The sequence below is a fragment of the Tupaia chinensis genome, unplaced genomic scaffold (genome assembly GCF_000334495.1).
Source record: "Tupaia chinensis unplaced genomic scaffold, TupChi_1.0 Scaffold000235_1, whole genome shotgun sequence".
Taxonomy (NCBI): Eukaryota; Metazoa; Chordata; class Mammalia; order Scandentia; family Tupaiidae; genus Tupaia; species Tupaia belangeri.
This window is the reverse complement of record NW_006159713.1, coordinates 655315-675527: the sequence shown is the minus strand read 5'-3', so window position 1 is coordinate 675527 and position 20213 is coordinate 655315. Positions and strand designations below refer to the sequence as shown.

The 20213-nt window shown below is 39.2% G+C and overlaps 1 protein-coding gene and 1 pseudogene across 1 annotated transcript in view; one reads left to right on the top strand and one right to left on the bottom strand.

Moving 5' to 3' along the window:
• Positions 1 to 20213, bottom strand: part of RBL2 (RB transcriptional corepressor like 2) — a 67429-nt gene that overhangs the window by 32670 nt on the left and 14546 nt on the right. Inside the window, 6 exon segments of the mRNA XM_006148377.3 lie at positions 370 to 536; positions 7786 to 7972; positions 9897 to 9961; positions 10054 to 10214; positions 15430 to 15558; positions 19322 to 19386. Coding sequence (XP_006148439.1) covers positions 370 to 536; positions 7786 to 7972; positions 9897 to 9961; positions 10054 to 10214; positions 15430 to 15558; positions 19322 to 19386 — 774 coding nt within the window.
• On the top strand, positions 679 to 1727 carry LOC106734852 (glycine cleavage system H protein, mitochondrial-like; annotated as a pseudogene).

Below are 20213 nucleotides of genomic sequence, written 5' to 3'. Positions count from 1 at the left end.
AGGCTATAGTATTGTTAATGGGTTTTCACATAGACTTCTTTTTTCTTTTTTTTTTGGTTTTGATATAGAGCAAGCACACTAGCTCAAGAGAGTCAGGGAAAGATGGAGAGAAGCAGTGAGAAATCACCCTCTAGGGGAGATAGCTATGACACAATCCCTTCTCCTCCATAATTCTCTTGGGATTTTTGGGCATGCACACATGTGCCTGGCATAATTTTCAACCATGCTTGGTCATGTGAGAGACCAGTTCTTTAACCACCATATCACCTACAGGTCCCTCACACAGGCAATATTAAACACTGTCACAATTTTCAATAATAGTGAAAAATTGAAAGAGAAAATTGAAAAATGGACAACAGGCTAACTGACCTGAGAATCTGTTCCAGTTTCTCACTTGGTGCATTTCTGAGGCCTGTCAGCATGGTGTGAAGACGACTCAAGCTATGTGTAGCAGTAGAAACTGGAGTCACACAAGGACTGTTCTCTTTAACATATCTCACACCGGTAAGTGGCGTGGAGATTCTAAGTGCTTTAGACTAAAGGAGAAAAATAGAATTGAAAAACAACAACAACAAAACATTAAGTCAGAAACACTTTAAATTACCTCACAAATAGGAATTCAAGCCAATCAGTCTTTATCTTTACAACTGAGTTATCAAATAAGTTTGGGTAACTCGAATGTCTTACGTATTTTTACCTAACTAAAAGTTTGTCTCTTAAAAGTTAAATCCTTTTATCTTTCCTTCAAAATATAAGCTCAAAGACAAAGATAAACATTATACTCATTTGAAAAAATTAAGACCATCATTCTCATCTCTGAGAAACAGAATTTCCCATCTACTGCAATTTTTACAAATGCTCGAAGATTGACAAAGGAAAGTTGTCAATTAAATCTGGCCCAAATGAAACCCATGCTTTAACCAAAACCTGTCTAAATCATCAAATCTGCTTCAGTAAGATAAGAAAAAAAATTCCCCAAAAAGGCAACCTGATGTAAAACAGACTTCATCTGTCTTCTTGCCTCCTCTCCTTTCTTTAATTACTAGAATCTATCACACGTTTTCTCCTAAAGTGGACAGATCTTAAGAGAAATGATTAAGTGAACTCTTTTTAATACAGATAAGAAGGCTCTGCCCCACCCAGGCGCAGCGCCGGGGGCCTGGGCATCCCTGCGAACATGGCGCTGCTAGCGGGGCAGCGTAGAGCTTGCGGGCGGTGGCCTGCAGCCTGCGCGGCCTCAGTGTCTGCAGTGCCCTGTCCACCACGGCCCTGGTGGCTGCGGGCAGGCGCCGTCTGGACGCTGTGCACAGGACCCGCTCTGCTGTCGGTATGTAAATTCACGGAGAAACATGAATGGATGACAACAGAAAACGGTATTGGCACAGTGGGAATCATCAATTTTGTACAGGAAGCTTGGGGAGATGTTTATTGTAGTCTGCCTGAAGCTGAGACAAAACTGAACAAACAAGATGAGTGGTGCTTTGGAAAAGTGTAAACGCTGCTAGTGAACTCTATTCTCCTCTGTCAAGAGAAGTAACTGAAATTAATGAAGCTCTTACAAAAAATACAGGACTTGTCAACAAATCTTGTTACGAAGATGGTTGGCTGATCAAGATGACACTGAGTAACCCTTCAGAACTACATGAACTAATGAGTGAAGATGGCATGAGAAATACGTAAAGTCTATTGAAGAGTAAAAGTAGAACCCTTAAATAAAGTAGTGTAAAACAACTTAATCCAGGCATAGTTATCTTGAATTAGTGGTTGACAGAAGTCTTAAATTGCAACTTTTGGGGCCAGCAGGTGGCGTGGTGGTTAAGGCGCTGGACGCTCCCACATTTTCGACCAGGGTTCAAGTCCTGAATCTGGTGGCTTGCTTTCTCACTTCCTCTCTCTCTCACTCTCAACCTCTGTCTCTCTCTGGTCAAATTTTAAAAAATAAATGAATGAATAAATAAAATAAAATAAATAATTTTAATTTAAAAAAATTGCAACTTTTAGCAATAACAGTAGAAAAAGAAACTACTCTGAATACCACTACTGGAAAGAAAAACCCCTTAACTTTCTAATGATATTTTTAATAAACACAAAAATGCATCTTTTTCACAATATTCTAGGATTCTTAGTCTATGGGCAAGTATTCAGAAATCATGCAATTATCTGTGATTAAAAACTAGTTATAAAAACTATGTAATTAGTGATAACACTGTTACCCTAAGCCTTATATAACACTGTATATAACCATCCGTGGATGTGGGTCAGAATATTTCCTCTTCTCTCCATTGGAAATAAGTGGGGCTGGAGAAAAGTTTTTGTTAGTTGTATAGTGTTAAAGAATAGTACTATTGGGACCAGCAGTTGGTGTAATGGCTATGTCGCTGGACTCCCACGTGGTCAACCGCGGTTCGAGTCCTGGACCCAGTGGCTTAAACTCACGCCAGGCTCGTGTGTGTGCATGACCAAGATCCCGAGAGGAGAATGGAGGAGAAGGGATTGCAGCATGACCATCCCCCCCGGGGGGTGATTTCTCGCTTTCTGTCTCTCTCTGTCTGTCTGGCGAGCGCATGCGCCCTATAGCAAAAACCTCTCCAAAAAAAAGAAAAAGAAAAAAAAAAAAAAGAATAGTACTATTTTAGTTTTGCGATATACTGCATTTGCTGCTGCTATTTTATACAGTTGAAGCAACAGCTTTGCAGCAAAATAAGAAATAATAAAATATTCAATTCCTCTATTAAAAAAAAATACAAATAAGAAAAGTTAAGACTAAGTACCCAAAGAATTTAAGCATGAATTACCATTCTAATAAAACATCTTTTCTTACTTTTTCAATAAACTCAAAGGCTAACATAGTGTAATAATGTCTTTTCATATTCAAGATAAAAGACATTTTCTGTGTTTTTTTGTTTTGTTTTGTTTTGTTTTGTTTTAGAGAGAGGTTTTAGCTATAGGGTGCGTGCGCTCATCGGAAAGATAAAGACAGACAGACAGAAAGCAAGAAATCACCCCCCCACAATCCCTTCTCCTCCATTCTCCTCTCTGATCTTGGGCACACACACACTAGTGCCCAGCGTGAGTTTAAGCCATGGGGTCTGGGACTCAAACCGCATCGACTATATGGGAGTCCAGTGACAGAGCCATTATGCCAACTGCTGGTTCCCTCCTGTGTATTTAATGTACTGAGTCTAGAGATAGGTATAAAAACATTCAGTCAAATTTTCACCTGGCAACAGAACTACTAAAGTTTCATAATATACAGGAAAGCACAGACATTCATCATACAGAAATAAATCTACATGCTTTCCTTATGTCTTAAACAGCAGCAGAGCTAAGACCTTCACTTTGTTTCAAAGAAATTCATTCTATAATTTTTTAAGTCAAAATGATCTGGGAAGTTTACTGCATTCAGATGGGTGCTCCCTGTCTTAGGTTTCTTGCAGCCAATGTCCTCACTGTATATGGATGACTGCCTACGCTGGGAGGAAAACCACCCTGCACATGTACAGGAGGATCAACAGCAGCCAGCAACACATGACCACATTGCCCACATGCAGCAGTGCTTTCACAGAGGAAACCAGGTGTGACGACCACAAACAGCTTCCTGCCCAGAGTCCTCAAGGTCAGCACAGAGCTTCTAGGTGGCATGTTCAAGTTTCTAGTTTAAAGCTTCCTATGCATTCTTAACAAGAGGAGTCTTTGTTTAACTCAGGTATAAATGTGAAGTTGATAAAATCTACAAATATTAGGATGTCCCTTCTCTAACTGAAGACTTAAGAGTGAAGTTCCTCAGAGCTCTGTCCTTAAACCTCTCATTTTCTTATCAACTCACTGCTAGCTAACCTCTCACCATTCCGTAGCTTTAAAAGCCATCCATATCTGGTAACTCCAGTACATACAAGGGGATTTCAAAATGTCTGTGGAAAAATGGAATTACAGTATGATTTTATGTGGATGCAAAAAATTTTGAAAATCCGTGCATAGGTTTTTTTTTTTTTGGTTGTTATTTTAAATTTTTCTGTAGGGCATGTGTGTTTGCTAGAGATGGGGACAGTGGGGAAAGGAAACGTGAGAAAGCACCTACAGGGGGACTGGCCACACCACAATCCCTTCTCCATGTCCTCTTGGAATTTTGGGTATACATGCACATGCCTGGTACACATGTTTTTTAAGCCGCTGGGTGTAGGACTCAAACTGCACAGTTGACTATGTGGGATCCAGCTGCCTTAACCACCACGCCATCTGCTGGCCTAATTTTTCCACAAACTTTTTGAAGACCCAGTGTGTGTGTGTGTGTGTGTGTGTGTGTGTGTGTGTGTGTGTGTGTCCCTAACCTTTGCTGTTAATACCAGTCTTGAATATTTAACCTGCCTATTCAACTTCTCAACTTCTGCCTAAAGACATCTCAAATTTAACATACTGTAAACCGAACTCTAGACTTTTTTCCCCCAAGACTTGCCCTTTCCTTTCTTTTTTTCCTTTTTGGAGAGGTTTTTGCTATAGTGCACGTGCGCTCACCAGAAAGACAGAGAGGTTGAGAGACAGAAACTGAGAATTCACTCCCCAAGGTGGATGGCCACACCATAATCCCTTTTCCTCCATTCTCCTCTCAGGATCTTGGGCACGCATGCACACACACCCGGCATGAGTTTAAGTCACCGGGTCCAAGACTTGAACTGCGGTCGACATAGCCATTACACCAACTGCTGGTCCCGACCCTCCCCTTTCATTAAATGTCAAAAGTAAATATTCTTGGGAGGCCTACTACATGCCAAACACTGCATACATCACTAGTCATGGCCGCCATAAAGCTTATATTCTAATGTAGGGAGAGAGATAACACTTCTTTCTACCTATCTGCTTAATGACTGTGATAAACACTTACAGGAATACTAATAGCACAGCAAAAGGGAAAGGAAGTCCTAAGGGTTAGAGAGAATGTCGGTCGTTATCACTTTATACAGTAGTCAGGCTATAAGAGACCAGATGAGTGATAAAGCAGTCCATATGAGAACATCTTGAAGAAACATGTTCTAGGCAGAAGAAACAGCAGGACAAAGGATTTGAGTTGGCAGCATGCTTGGCATATCTGAAGAATGAAAAAGGAGGGTGGCATGAGTGGAAAGAGTGAGGAAAATGATGATTCAGAGGTAACAAGGCCAGATCACTTAACATCTTACAGGCACTTGTAAGGCTTTTGGTTTTTACAGTTGTCACCCAACTGCAGTCATCATAGTTTGCTCCACTTCTCTCACACACTAGAGCCACACATCAGAAAAGCCTGTGGGTACCAGCTACAAAATATAGTCCAAATACAACCTTTTCTGTGAGGTTAGCCACTATGAACTATCACTAAAATCATTGCAATGAACTCTCAACTCACTATTTCCATCCTTGTCTCAGTTATGGCTTGGATAATGGTTTGTCCCTCAAAGTTCATGCTTTGGCACTCAGTGCTAAGAGCTGGCGAAGCCCAGTGGTGACTGGATCATGATGCTGCATCATGGAGGCACCACTCTCATGAATAGATTAATGATACCTTGGAAGACCCAGTGAGTTGTAGCACTAGCACTGGTGAGAAGGAATTAGTTCATTTTCTTTCTTTTTTTGAGAGAGATTTTAATAATTATTTATTTTATTTTATTTATTCATTTATTTTTTAGTTTGACCAGAGAGAGACAGAGGGTGAGAGTGAGAGAGATAGGAAGTGAGAAAGCAAGCCACCAGATTCAGGACTCGAACCCTGGTCAGCCATGTGGGAGTATCCAGTGCCTTAACCACCATGCCATCTGCTGGTCTCCTTGAGAGAGATTTTGATATAGGGTGTGTGCACTCACTGGAGAGACAGAGAGACAGAAAGTGAGAAATTGCACTCGGGGAGGGCGGGGGGCTGGCCACACCACAATCCCTTCTCTTTCATTCTCCTCTCAGGATTTTTGGCACACAAGCACACATGCCTAGCATGAATTTTAAGCCACCAGATCTGGGACTCTAACCACGGTCAACTATATGAGAGTCCAACAACAAACATTATGCCATCTGCTGGTCCCAGGAGTTAGTTCTTGCTAGAGTTGATTGTTAGAAAAAGCTGTCTGCAGCTTGCTTTCTCTCTCTCTGCCTACACTCACCCTATTCTGTACTTCCATTGGTCATGTTGTAGGCCTCCCTGATGCCAGGCTTATGCCTTTCGGACTTTCCAGCCATCAGACTGTAAGTCAATAAACCTCTATTTCTTAATAGATTACCAAGTCTTGGGACCAGCAGATGGCCTAACGGTTATGTCACTGGACTCCCACATGGCCAGCCATGGTTAGACTTCTAGACTTGGCGACTTCAAACTCACTCTGGGTGCGTGTGTGTGCATACCCAAGATCCCAGGAAGAAAATGGAAAAGGGACTGCGGCATGGTCATCTCCCCTGGGGGGTGATTTCTCGTTTTTTGTCTCTGTTTCTCCAGCGAGTGTACACACCCTACAGGGAAAAAAAAAATCTCTAAATAAATAACCCAGTCTTGGGTATTTTTGTTAACAACACAATAATGGACTATACACTCCTGTCCCCACTTCCCCCTAAGACCTTTAAAAACATAAATGAGACTACCTGTGTGGGGAGGGTCACTCTTTTCAAAAACACCCTCTTAATGGCTTTCATCTCAATCAGAAGAAAAGCATAAGTCCACACAATGGCTACCAAAGCCTATATGACCTGCCTATCCTCACTTATCACTCTTCCCTCCTATCCTCACTTCCTATCCCCCTTCCCTTTACTTTATTCCTACGACACTATCACCCTCACTGTTCCTCCACAAAGTCAGTCGTATTCCTACCTCATGGCTTTACTTGTTATTGTTTTGACTTCAGATACATTTCCCCAGCTATTTAAGTTACTTGCTTCCTTCCTTCCTTCCTTCAAATTTTCGTTAGTATTACCTCCTCAGTGATATCTTTCCCAGCCACCTTAACTACAATAACCGAAAACCCACTAATGCCACCCTTCCACCTACAATGTTGTATCACTACTCTATTTTTCTTCATATACCATCACCCAACAGGCTATCTACACTTCTTTGGTTATCTATTGTCATCTCCCCACATTAGAACATAAGCTGTTTTAGAAATGAGCATCCCTAGCTGTTTTGTTCACTGATGTATCCGCAGTGTCTAGGACACAATCTGGCATATAAAGTATCGCTGGAATATTTGTTAAATAAGTAAGTAGATCAGTCTCACATCTGAAGCCATTGAGTTGCCCCTTGGATTATCCACACTGACTCTGGAGGAACTTGTCAAAAGCTTTGTGTTTTCTGTGATTACCACACAACAGAAGGGAAACTCTTAAATTTCCATCATTGTTAATTTCTGTTTGAAGTAATAATACATGTTCCTGACACTCAGTCCAACAAAACTTAAGACTGTAGTTCTCAAGTTTCTCCATTCTCTTAAATGATGGTCCCAATTCAGGTCAGTTAAAGATTCTAAATGTCTACTCTATTCACAACATATAAAGGAGTATTTATAACTGACCAATCTTTTCAAGACTGACAACTGCATAACAGATTTGTTTAGGTTTAATTTTTTTCTTTTCTTCAGGCCTAACTAAAATTTTTGAAAGTTGATGTTAACAAAAAGGAAATTAATAAACATAAAGACAATTTTTTCAAATAAGTATGATGGGAATTTTCTTTATCATACTGGAAGCAAGTTGCGTGCACACACACAATTAGCAAAATGTAACAGAACCCCTGGATGACGTGTTCTTGTATTTCCACTTTTCTGGCATGGCTTAACTCACCTTGTCAAAATGCTGCTGCAAGATATTTTTCATCTGCACCCTTTCAGCAGTCTCTGTTCCTGAACCAGTGTTCAGACACCTTGAGAGAGTCCCAATTTCCTCCTCGGCATCCTCTCCAAGAAATATCCGTTCATCTAAATTCCCAACAGATAAAACATACTCTTCATAGGCTTTATTGATGGCTTTACTATAAGAAAAAAAAAAAGACAAAATGTACTCTTTCACAAAACTGTCACTTTGGTTATTGTTTCAGGCCAATTACACCATTTTTTTATTTACCAAAAATTATAATAACTTCTTGAAAGTTAAATTTTAGTAGGATAAAGCCAGCAGGTAGCATAGAAGTTAAGGCAGCTAGATCCCGTATGACTGACTGTGTGGTTCAAGTCTCAGACCCAGCAGCTTGAAAATCACACCAGGCATGTGTGAGTGTGTGCCCAAAATCCTGAGAGGAGGATGAAGAAGGAAGACTGCGGTGTGGCCATCCCCCAAGAGGGTGATTTCTCACTTTCTCTCTCTCTCAACTCCTGCTGATTTTTTTGAACACACACACTCTATAGCAAAACTAAAAGAAAAAATTGTTAGTGGGATCACTGTAAATTATAAAAACAAAAGGGTATGGGGTCTAGCAGGTGGCATGGTGGCTAAAGGTCTAGACTCCCACATGGCTGACCATGGTTTGAGTCCCAGACTTAGAGGTCTGCTTTCTTGCTTTCCTTCCCTCCTTCCCTCTCTTCCTCCCTCCTTCTCCCTCTCCCTCTCCCTCTCCCGCTCTGTTCCTCTCTGGTCAAATTTAAATAAATAAAGTTAAATAAAGTAATTCTTTAAGAAAAAAAAAAGGAAGGGTATAAAATGTAAGCCTACTATACAGTGCTCCACACAGTCTTGCTGACAGTGTTTCAGAGTGAGCACCTTGCATCAGTCTGCCTGGTGAGAAATTTAAGTACCTTAACCAGCACTTCTAGGTAATTCTGAGGACTGCTGTACTTCCATATTACCATTTTTTACCATACAGTTACAAGAGAATATCTTTATTTCAAAAGTTAGAATCCAGAAGCCTAACAAAGCTTTAAAGAACAGTCATAAATGGGTTCAGTAGGTGGCGAGGTGGTAAAGGGGCAATGGACTGCCACATGGTCAACCATGGTTTGAGTTCTGGACCTGGCAGCTTGCTTACTCACTTTCCTTCCCTCCCTCTCCCTCTCCCTCTCTCACTCTGGTCAAATTAAAAAATAAATAAATAAAGTTAAATTTTAAAAAAAGAACAGTCATAATTTTCAATGAATTTAAAAGCATGCTTACAGTAATATTAGGTCATCAGAAAAGTCATGACACACTTTTGTATAGAAAAACATTAAAAATACATCATGACTTTTCTGACCATCAAACAGAATTTTGTTTTTAGATGGTCCAGGAGTCATCCAGGGCTGAGCCCTAAACAAATGTTCTGGTCTCAACTTTTCAAATTTTTCATGTTTTATTCATGGAAGTGTGCACATAAGAGAAAGAAAACAAGAAGCACCCTCTGGCAGTTTGGTCACAGTGCATTCCCCTTCCTCCACTCCTCTAGTCTGCTGGATCTTGGGCACTAACATGCATGTCCAGCATGTTTCGGGCTGACCAGCCCAGGGATTTGAACTATAGTTGCCATGTGGTTTCTTTTCTTGTTTTTGTTTTTTTTTTTTTAAAGAGATTTTTGCTACAGGGTGCATGCGCTCACCCAAGAGACAGAAAGACAGAATGCAAAAAATCACCCCCCAGGGGGATGGCCATGCCACAATCCCTTCTCCTTCATTCTTCTCTTGGAACTTTGAGCAAGCATGCACATACCTCCAGCATGAATTTAAAGCCACCAGGTCCAGTGGGAATCCAGCACCATAACTACTACACCACCTGCTGTACCTACCATGTGGTTTTCTAACACTGTACTCCAACCTATATCACCAAGTCTGGGCACCCTGACAAAACTGTTACTACTTCCCTGTATTCTCCCACAAAATGTATTCTAGACTTCCAGAGTAACAAAAATATAAAAAATAAATAATAAACTCTGAGGTTTCCTAAGTATACAATTTAAAATATTAAAATAGTTTTATACCAGAAGTACTCACAAACTCTCTCCAAAGTTTCCAGGCTCTAGAAACCCAGTAAGATTTTCTTCTTTTCCCTTCAGAAGCTATCATAAAAAAAGAGATCATTAGTCATCATGTTAATTCTTTCTCTTTCTCCAGAAAACATGCTCACATTATTTCTTTGCTACTTACAAACCTTTTTTTCATAAAGTTTCCTAATGTAAGGTTTCCAGAAATGTTCCTTTATTCCCTTTGCTTCCAAAACTAGGCCATCATGTAAAGAACAGAGTTTCTCAATGACACAAGGTGGGTCAGAGGCAGGTTTAGAATCCTTAGCATGAAAATCTTCAGACAGACCTATGATGCACAGAATTATAAAATAGAGATATTAGCACTCAATAAACCAAACTGTAATAAACTAAAATATAAAAAATAGAGTCTAGTCAGCATAAAAGTTATCATATGAGTTTAGAGAAAATACTATAAAGGAACATAATTTGAGTCTACTTAAATATACCTCAAAAATGACAGACAGGCAGGAACAAGCAGATGGCATAATGGTTATGTTGCTGGGACTCCCACATAGTCAACAACAGTTCCAGTCCCATACCAAGCAACTTAAAACTCACACTAGTCATGTGTGTATGCATGACCAAGGTCCCTAGAGGAGACTGTAGGAGAAGGAATTGTGGTGTGGCAATCCCCGCTGGGGGGAGGGGGGCGGTGATTTCTTGCTTTCTGTCTCTGTCTCTCTGGTGAGTCCACAAGCCCTATAGCCTCTTGTGGGGACACAAAACCAATAAAAAAAAAAAAAAAAAAAAAAAAAAAAAAAACTCTCTTAAAAAAAAAAAAAAGATGGGGCAGCAGGTGGCATAGCAGCTAAGGTGCTAGACACTCCCACACGGCTAATCACAGTTCAAGTCCTCGACCTGGTGGCTTACTTTCTCACTTTCCCTCTCTCCCAGTCTCTGTGTCTCCCTCCGGTCAAGTTAAAATAAATGAATGAGTACATTTTAAAAATTAAATAAATTATTATTTTTTAAAAAAAGACAAATAGAGGGAAAGTGTATCACCACTCAAAAAAATCAGTTATTCAATTATCAATCAGTATCTAGAGATGGTTAGAAAACTAAAAATTTATTTTAAGTTTATTGCTTTAAGATCTGAAAGTCACAAAAAAATAAAATATAAATTAGCAAATAAGCCTTGCATTCCAACAACAAACTTCACTTCAAAGAAATTTTGTTGTGCTAGCCTCACAGCATAGCATGTGCATGGAAGGTCAGATACCACATGGCTGACCACAGTTCAGATCCTAACCTCAGTGAGTGAAAAATATGATGGTGCATGTGTCTGCATGCCCCAAACCCTGACACAAATGAGAAATGGAGGAAAAGCAACTGCAATACGATGGGGCCCCACTGTTGGGTGCTTTCTCTCTTACTTTCCCTCTTTCTCTCTCGCTTGGGTAAGTGCATGTGCCCACCTGTGCCCACCATCAATAAAAAAATTTTTTTTGCTCTTCAAAAGATTATATACTTTTGGGGGACCAGTAGTTGGCGTAATGGCTTTCTGGCTGGATTCCCATGTAGTCGACTGTGGTTCGAGTCCCAGACCTGGTGGCTTAAACTCATGCCGGGCGCATGTGTGTATCCAAGATCCCAAAAGGAGAAAGAGAAGGGATTATGGCATGGTCATCCTGTCTGGGGGAGGCGATTTCTCACTTTCTGTCTCTATCTTCCCGGCAAGTGCATGTGCCCTATAGCAAAAACCTCTCCAAAAAACAAAAAGATTCTACACTTTTGGGGCCAGCAGGTGGTGTGGTGGTTAAGGTGCTAGCCTTCCAAGTGGTCAACCATGGTTAGAGTGCAAGATCTCGTGGCTTGCTTTCTCGCTTCCCCTCTCTCTTTCTGTGTCTCCCTAGTCAAATTAATAATAATAATAATAATAAATAAAATTAAATAATTTTAAAAAAAGATTATACACTTTTTTTAGAGAAATTTTTGCTATAGAGAGCATGCAATTGCTGGAGAGATAGAAAACAAAAAAATCACCACTACCCCCCTCTGAAGGCCTGGGCTGGACCAGATGATTGCCCAAGCTACTAGTGGAAGGGCTGTCATTTACCAAAAATCCCAGTCATTTACTAGGCTCATTCACTTCAAAGTATAACTTTGAAATGGACTCACCATTCTGCCTTTTTCTCTAATGTAGTACTTGGAACTTATTGAAAGCCATTTTTTTAAAGAACTATTTTATTGAACTTTATTTAGTTAATACATTAATTTTATTTGACCAGAGAAGGAGAGAGAGAGAGAGCGAGAAAGTGAGAAAGCAGGCCGCCAGGTCTGGGACTCGAACTGAGGTCGATTATGTGGGAATCCACAGCCCCTAACCACCACGCCACCTGCGGGCCGGCAAAATTCTCTTTTTAAAAAAAAAAAATTACAGGGCCAGCAAGTGGCATAATAGTTAAAGCTCTAGACTCTCACATGGCTGACCACAGTTTGAGTCCCAAACCCCATGACTTGAAACCCACACTGGGCGTGCATGCCCAAAATCCTTAGAGGAGACTGGAGAAGGGACTGCAGCTGGGCCATCCTCTTGAGGGTGATTTCTCACTTGCTCGCTCTCTGTCAAGCGCACAGACCCTATAACACAAATCTTTCAAAAAAAAAAAAGGAAAAGAAAAAGAACGAAAAGAAAACACACTGGATGTGTGTGCACATGTGTCCAAAATCCCAGAAGGAGAATGAAGAAGGAATTGCAGCATGGCCAAGCCCCCTGCAGGATGATTTCTCGTATTCCCTCTCTGTCTTTCTCTGGCAAATACATGTACCCTATAGCAAGAACCTTAAAAATAAAAAAATTTACTAAACCAGGAGCAACTAAGATAACAAACTCCACTAACTTTAAAAATCTATCTTTTGAAGACCAGCAGACGGAGTAATAGTTATGTCTTTGGACTCCCATGTAGTCGACAGCGGTTTGAGTCCTGGACCCGGCATTAAAACTAATGCCGTGTGCATATGCATGTATGCCCAAAATCCCAAAAGGAGAATGGAGGAGAAGGGAATTGCAGTGTAGCCATCCCTCCATTTCTCACTTTCTGTCTATCCGTCAAGCGCACAAACCCTACGGGGAAAAAAAAAAAAAAGACCTCTCTCCAAAAAAAGGCTACCTTTTAGCCTAGTTATAGTGCAGCAGGCCGTAGGGTGCCACCGTGCAATATTAGAGCCATATAGGAGGCCTGGGATAAGATCTCCAATGGATCTGACACACCAGGTGCACTCATAGCTGGAAGGGTAGCAGGGAGGACTACAGTATAGCAAGACTCTGTCACATATACCTACCCCCTCCTGCCTTCTCTCTCAGAAAGAAATACACTTTTAAAGGAATTAATTTTGTTGGACCAGCAGGTGGTACAGTGGTTAAAATGCTGGATTCCCATGTGGTCGACTGCATTTAAAGTTTCCAAACTTGGTGGCTTGAAACTCACACTGGGCACATGAGCATGTGTGCCCAAAAATCTTTTTTTTACTTTTTTTTTTTAATTTTAGAGAGGTTTTTTGCTACAGGGCACGTGTGCTCGCCAGACAGACAGAGAGAGACATAGAGACAGAAAGCGAGAAATCACCCCCCAGGGGGGATGGTCACGCCGCAATCCCTTCTCCTCCATTCTCCTCTCGGGATCTTGGGCACGCACGCACACGCACCCGGCTTGAGTTTTAAGTCACCAGGTCCAGGACGCGAACCGCGGTCGACTACGTGGGAGTCCAGCGACATAGCCATTACGCTAACTGCTGGTTCCCAATGTGCCCAAAAATCTTGAGAAGAGAATGGAGGATAAGGGATTATGGTGTGGCCATATACCCTTGGGAGTGATTTCTCGTATTCTGTCTCTCCATCTCTGTCTCTCAGGTGAGCGCATATATCCAATAGCAAAAATCTCAAAAAGAAAATAATAATAACCTTCTTAGACAAGCTGTAATTCCAATTGGAATCAATCCAAAACTGACAATTATCCAGAATCCTACCATGGCATTATTCAAATTGCCACTGCATTATACATTATACATTTATACATTTATAAATTTTAACATTTGCTTTGTAATTCAAAGATTCAGCTCTTATGTGTACATCACTCATAGTAATTACATACCAAAAAGCCTACTAAATGTATTGCTAAAATAATCCTTACCATACATTTGTTAGTCTAAGAAATAAAAGTTCATTTTAGGGAACCAGCAGTTAGCGTAATGGCTATGTCGCTGGACTCCCACGTAGTCGACCGCGGTTCGTGTCCCAGACCCGGTGGCTTAAAACTCACGCCGGGCGCGTGTGCGTGCGTGCCCAAGATCCCGAGAGGAGAATGGAGGAGAAGGGATTGCGGAGTGACCATCCCCCCTGGGGGTGATTTCTCGCTTTCTGTCTCTATGTCTCTCTCTGTCTGGTGAGCGCACGCGCCCTATAGCAAAAAACCTCTCTAAAAAAAAGAAAAAAAAAGTTCATTTTAGTTATTTCAGAAATATAATCTGAGATTCAATTAAAAAAACCCTGGGATTAAAATTCTTCATTAAATACTTTTTTGAAGATTTATTTACTTTTATTTATATTATTGTTATTATTTTTAAGTAGGTACAGGGCACATGTACTCACTACAGAGAGACAGGGAGAGAGTGAGAAAGCAAGCCACCAGTTCCGGGACTCCAACTGCATCAAGGAATCCAATCATATCAGCCATATGGGAATCTGGCACCTTAACCACCACACCACCCCCATTCTTAAGGTTTTTGGCTAAAGGGTATTTGTGCTTGCCAGAAAGAGACAGAGGGAGGAAAAACAAGAAATCACCCCCAGGGAGGCTGGCCATGCCACAATTCTCCTCTTGAGACTGGGGCACACACGCACAGATGTTCAGCATGGCTTTTAGGCTGTTAGGTCCAGGATTAGAACCAGGGTCATCCACATGGGAGTCCAGCATGTTTTTTGTTTTTTGTTTTTTAAAGAATTATTTTATTTAACTTTATTTATTCATTTATTTTAATTTGACCAGAGAGGGACAGAGAGAGAGAGAGAGAGAAGGTGAAAAAGCAAGCCACCAGGTCCGGGACTTGAACCATTGGGCCATAAGGGAGTCTAGTGCCCTTAACCATCACACCATTTGCCAGCCCCAGGAATCCACCATCTTAACCAACATGCCACTTGCTGGCCTCCCATAAATTCTGAACTACTATAGTGTGTCAGACACACAGATTAACAATGTACAAAAACATTATCAGCTTTAATGTCATCTGTGGTAGTCTGAGTTTCTAAATGCCTTGAGTATTTCAGAAACTTCTAAAGTTGTCATCTAAGACTTTAAACTGTGATATTTGCAATTGTTTTTCCTAAAAGTATTTTTATAGAGAGCTTGTTTCCTGGTTATGAATATCCTAGATAACTGTGATGGTGGAAGCTTTTGAAAACACTGTGCCCACTGATACTAGGAAACTTGTACTACATATACAACTTCCAAGAGTAAACATATCGTAGAAATGTGGGTTATACAATATTTGATTTACAAACTTACCTCTAAAATTAGGATTCACAAGTTCTTTACGATTAGAACACTGAAGGGCATTTCCATAAACTAAGTCCAAAGCACACAGCAAAAGATGGTAAGAATTGACTAAATCATCACTAATCATAGGGAAATTACCTACAGAACAGTAAACATTTATAGGACTAAATTAGCATCAACTTTACAATGTTTCAAAACATTTCTTCCTTTAATTATGACATTATACAATACTGTACAAAATTGACTCGAGAGTTATACTAAGTGTTTTGACAAATTTACATGCTGAGATATTTCTCTAACATTTAATAAATTTCTAAAAGTTTAATGAAAACTAAAACGTTACTAAAAATACCATTCATTCATTCAATATTGATTAAATAAGCACTTATTAAATACTTAGTAGCTGACTAAAACTATTATTATTGGCTTTTTTTCAGAAATTCTGAAAAGAAGACATTTTAGGGCCAATTGGGGGCATGGTGGTTAAGGTAGCTGGATCTCACAAGGCTGACTGCAATGTGAGTCCCAGATCCAGCAGCTTAAAAAACACACTGGGAACGTGTACTTGTGTGCCCCAAGTCTCAAGAGAACAGAGGAGAAGGAACTGTGGCATGGCTAGCCCTCCTCTAGAAGGATTTTTTTTTCACTTTTATTCTTCCTCTTTCTCTCCCCCCTGCACCACGAGCACACTTACTCTGTAGCAAATTAAAAAGAAAAAAAAAATCTTTATAAATTATCTTAAACTATAAGAAATTCTTTTGAACGAAAATAGTTTTTGTCATGAGTATTACTAGAATACTCAGAAGGAACTGCTGAGAAAATGACTCAAATAATTACTTTTCTCATGTACATACTTTTAAATGACCAGAATTTGTCATTAGAATCCTAACAGTAACATTTTAAACTTTTTAACATAATAATATAAGCTCATACAAATTAATACAACAGAAGTATAATTAAAGATCCTGGGGACCAGCAGGAGGCGTGGTGGTTAAGGCGCTGGACACTCCCACATGACCCACCACAGTTTGAATCCCAGATCTGGTGGCTTGCGCGCACTCTCTCTCTCTCTCTCTCTCTCTGGTCAAATAAAAATAAATGAATGAATAAATAAAATAAAAATTTTAGAAAGTATTAAAAGAAAAATAAACCCCAAGGATAATTGCTGATGCTTAGTAACAAAGATATGAGAAATCAAAACCAAAACCATTTAGAAACATGTCATTCTACAGTATTTAACAACAAAAGTAGTTTTTACACTCAAGTAAATAGTTCTATCATTCTTAAAATTAAAAATACTTTTTTTATAACTTCAAGTTTATTCCCTTATTTGGTTAAGCACTATATTTATGATTTATATTGATTATTAAATGTTCTGTTACCAGAACTATTATTCTGGTAACATTAGATGACTTTGATTCATATACACACCTAAAGACCTATTTCTAAACCTCACGTAAAGCCTACCCAAATAGATGCATACACACATACATACATACATACACACAAACACACGCAGACACACACACACACACAGCCCTAGGTTTCAGGGTTTTTTCCTCTCCTTTCTGCCAAAGAAAGTTAACACTTACCTCAGCATATTGAGATAAACAATTAAACATTTTAACAGATGGAAACAAACAACCAATCAACTTAAAATGAATTGGAAAGAAAAAATATATCTCTATGACCAGAAAAATGCATGCTAATTAATAGATTAAATTCTACATTGACATAATCAAACTAGTTATGTGCTTGGCTCTACTATAAAGAGGTTTAATATTTAAATATACTCAGTTCCTCCTATGTAAAACAGGAAGTGGCACCTATTGGTTGCCAGCTACAAACCCTTCACACTGACAAGCCTAAACTTGTCACTGATGTGTACTTGCCTGAGAAGGCAAAACCTCTAACAAAAAGCTGAAAACGAAAAACTTTAAAGACCAAAGTCTAACTTAAATTACAAGACTGTCCCAATACGACATACTTTTCATTTAAAATCCTGACCAAATAAATCTCAGTTTAAATGAGTTAAAAAAAAAAAAAAGAAAGAAAGAAAAAAAGAAACCTATTTAATTTCCAGAGTTGGTTATGTGTCAGGGATAAGAAGAGTTAGGATTTCATGTAAAACAAGAAGTGGCACCTATTGGTTTCCTGGCCACAAAGCTCTCATGAGACAAGCCTACACTTGCCACTGGTATATACTTTCCAGGAGAAGTCAACAAAGTTAGCAGGCAAAAAGTCAGCTTATTTATCAGAAAGAGATGGCCCAAAGGCTGCAAAGAATCAAGAGAAAGATGGCTATAAAAGAATACACCTTCTCCCAAAATAAATAAATCAAGTATAGAATAAAACCAATTAAACTCTATTAGAAATGATCCTAGTACATCATAAAAAATCACAGTGGTGGCCTGTGAAAAGACAAAGGTTGTTAGGGTCAAATTGTTATAGATAATAAGATAAATTTAACACTGAGTCAATTATAAAAATAATATGTCACCCCAGCTGATTGAGACCAAAATAATACCAATAAAATTATTTTTTTAAATTTATATAATACTGAATACATACTCCAAAGCACACATGTATTAAAAAAAGACAAGAGTCAGCAGGTGGTGTGGTAGACTCCCACATGGCCAACTACAGTTCAAGTCCCGGACCTTGTGACTTGCTTTCTCACTTTCTCTCTCTCTGTCTCTCTCTGATCAAACTGGAAAATAATAATAAAAAGTTAAAATAAAAGTTATTTAAAAAAAAAAGACAAAACAAATAAAAATCCTGAAAGACAGACAAACCTGTCCAATACAATCATATGAAAAGACTATCATATATAATACCAGCCGTACAAGGTGAAACTTGTTACAACTACTATACAACAGTTTAAATATTCCTCAGCCTTTATTGCATGCCACTGATTATGCCACCTTCAACTCCACTAAAGAAACATGCTAATGTGATGGAAAGCATAACAACTAACAGCTCATATTTGACAGAACAAAGATTTTTCTTCTCAATCAAGATGCAGATCAAAGAAAGGATGGCTCTCACCTAACTAGCAAGAAAGGACCAACTACAATCAAACAGAGCCAACCGAAGACCAATGGTGATACATGGTTGCCAGGGGCCTTCATATCCAGCATGAAATCAGAAACCAGATCTGAATTCAAATTTAGTTCTGTTCCTAGTAGCTAGTTTCTGGACATCAATCAGCTGCACAGTATTTAGAATGAGTAAATTGAGCTAGATGGTTTAACAATGAGATTATCTTATACTTATGAAACTCTTTCCAGCTCTAAGATCCTTTGTTTTCTTAGAGGCAAAGGCATGCCCCGTAGTCTATCAAGAAATCTACATAACTAATACATAACTGTTCTTTCTTTTCTTTAGATTGTTAAGATTTCTACATAGAAATATATAGAAGACCAAATTTCACTGAATGTACACCTTTGGAAGGTTCAAAGTTAAAAAGAAAGGAAGGGAAGAGAAATTGTAGTAAAGGCCTTTGTTTAAGAATGTTTATCTGAATAGGATGCAAAAAGTAATCAAAGTACTCTTAGGATGATCAATCCCATTCAACTGAATAAGGTGTCTCATGAAAAAAATACAGCTCAAAAAACAAGGGTAGATACTTCATACTTCAGAAGAACAGTTTTGGGTGGAAAAGATGTTGTGTATAAACAAAAGCAAAGGGTTTTCCATTTAATAAGAGAAGATTTGAATGTTGTAAAGAAATTCAAAAAACCCTTTTTATAAAAGGCAACATGTAAAGAATCTGGGATTAAACCCTTGAAAAAATTCTGAATGAGACTCTTATCCTGAAACATATTACAGGTAAACAAAATTAGTACCAGAAAATTAAGTAAACTAATTAATATCCAAATAAATATTACTCTTTTCTTACCTTTTGCATATATAAAAAGCACCCAACAAAAATGGAAAATTTCAGACACTGTACAGGGCTGTCGCCTTTGGGGGAGGAAAAAAAAGGGCATGAGAAAAGACAAAAATTAGAAAAAGACATCCCAAATAATTGTAAATTAGGTGTGTACAAAATCTATAGTCAGAGAGAGTGATACTATATTCAGCTGTACAAGGAGAGTGTGCAAGAAGTTCTGCCCCAGCCCAATATTGGTAGGAAATAACTGGAAGCCAGGGAAAAGAGCTCATCTCAGGAAAAAGAAAATTCTGAAGAATTTTTAAGTTGTTTTTTTTTTTTTTTTTTTTTTCTTTTTTGACATCAAGATAGGTAAAGTAGAAAATAAAATGAGTAACCATAGTTATTTTGATGACACTGAAGGCTAATGCTGCTTTAAGAATATAGTTCCCTGGGCCAGTTAGGTGTTGTGGATGGATCCCACGGCCAACTGAGTAATTTGAATCGCGGACCCAGAGGTTTGAAAAACATGCTGTGAACATGTACATGTACATGTACGCCCAAAATCCTGATAAAAGAGTGGAGAAGAAGGGACTGTGGTGTGGTCAGCACCCATCCAGCGTGCTTTCTCACTTTCTCTTTCTCTCCCTGTGTATATATACATACATATATATGTACATACATTTCCCAGTTTTTTCCTCTATTATAGCTGCTGAACTTTAACCCTCCCTCCCTAAAGATTCTGCATTATGTCAAATCAAAAAAGGCCGTTTCTATGTAAATTCTGGCCTTCCTATAATCCCTTATACTTCTGTCCATTGAAAGTACCATTTGGGGCCAGCAGGTGGCAGGGTGGTTAAAGACGCCACATGGCTGACTACAGTTCGAGTCCTGGACCTGGCGGCTTGCTTTCTCTCTT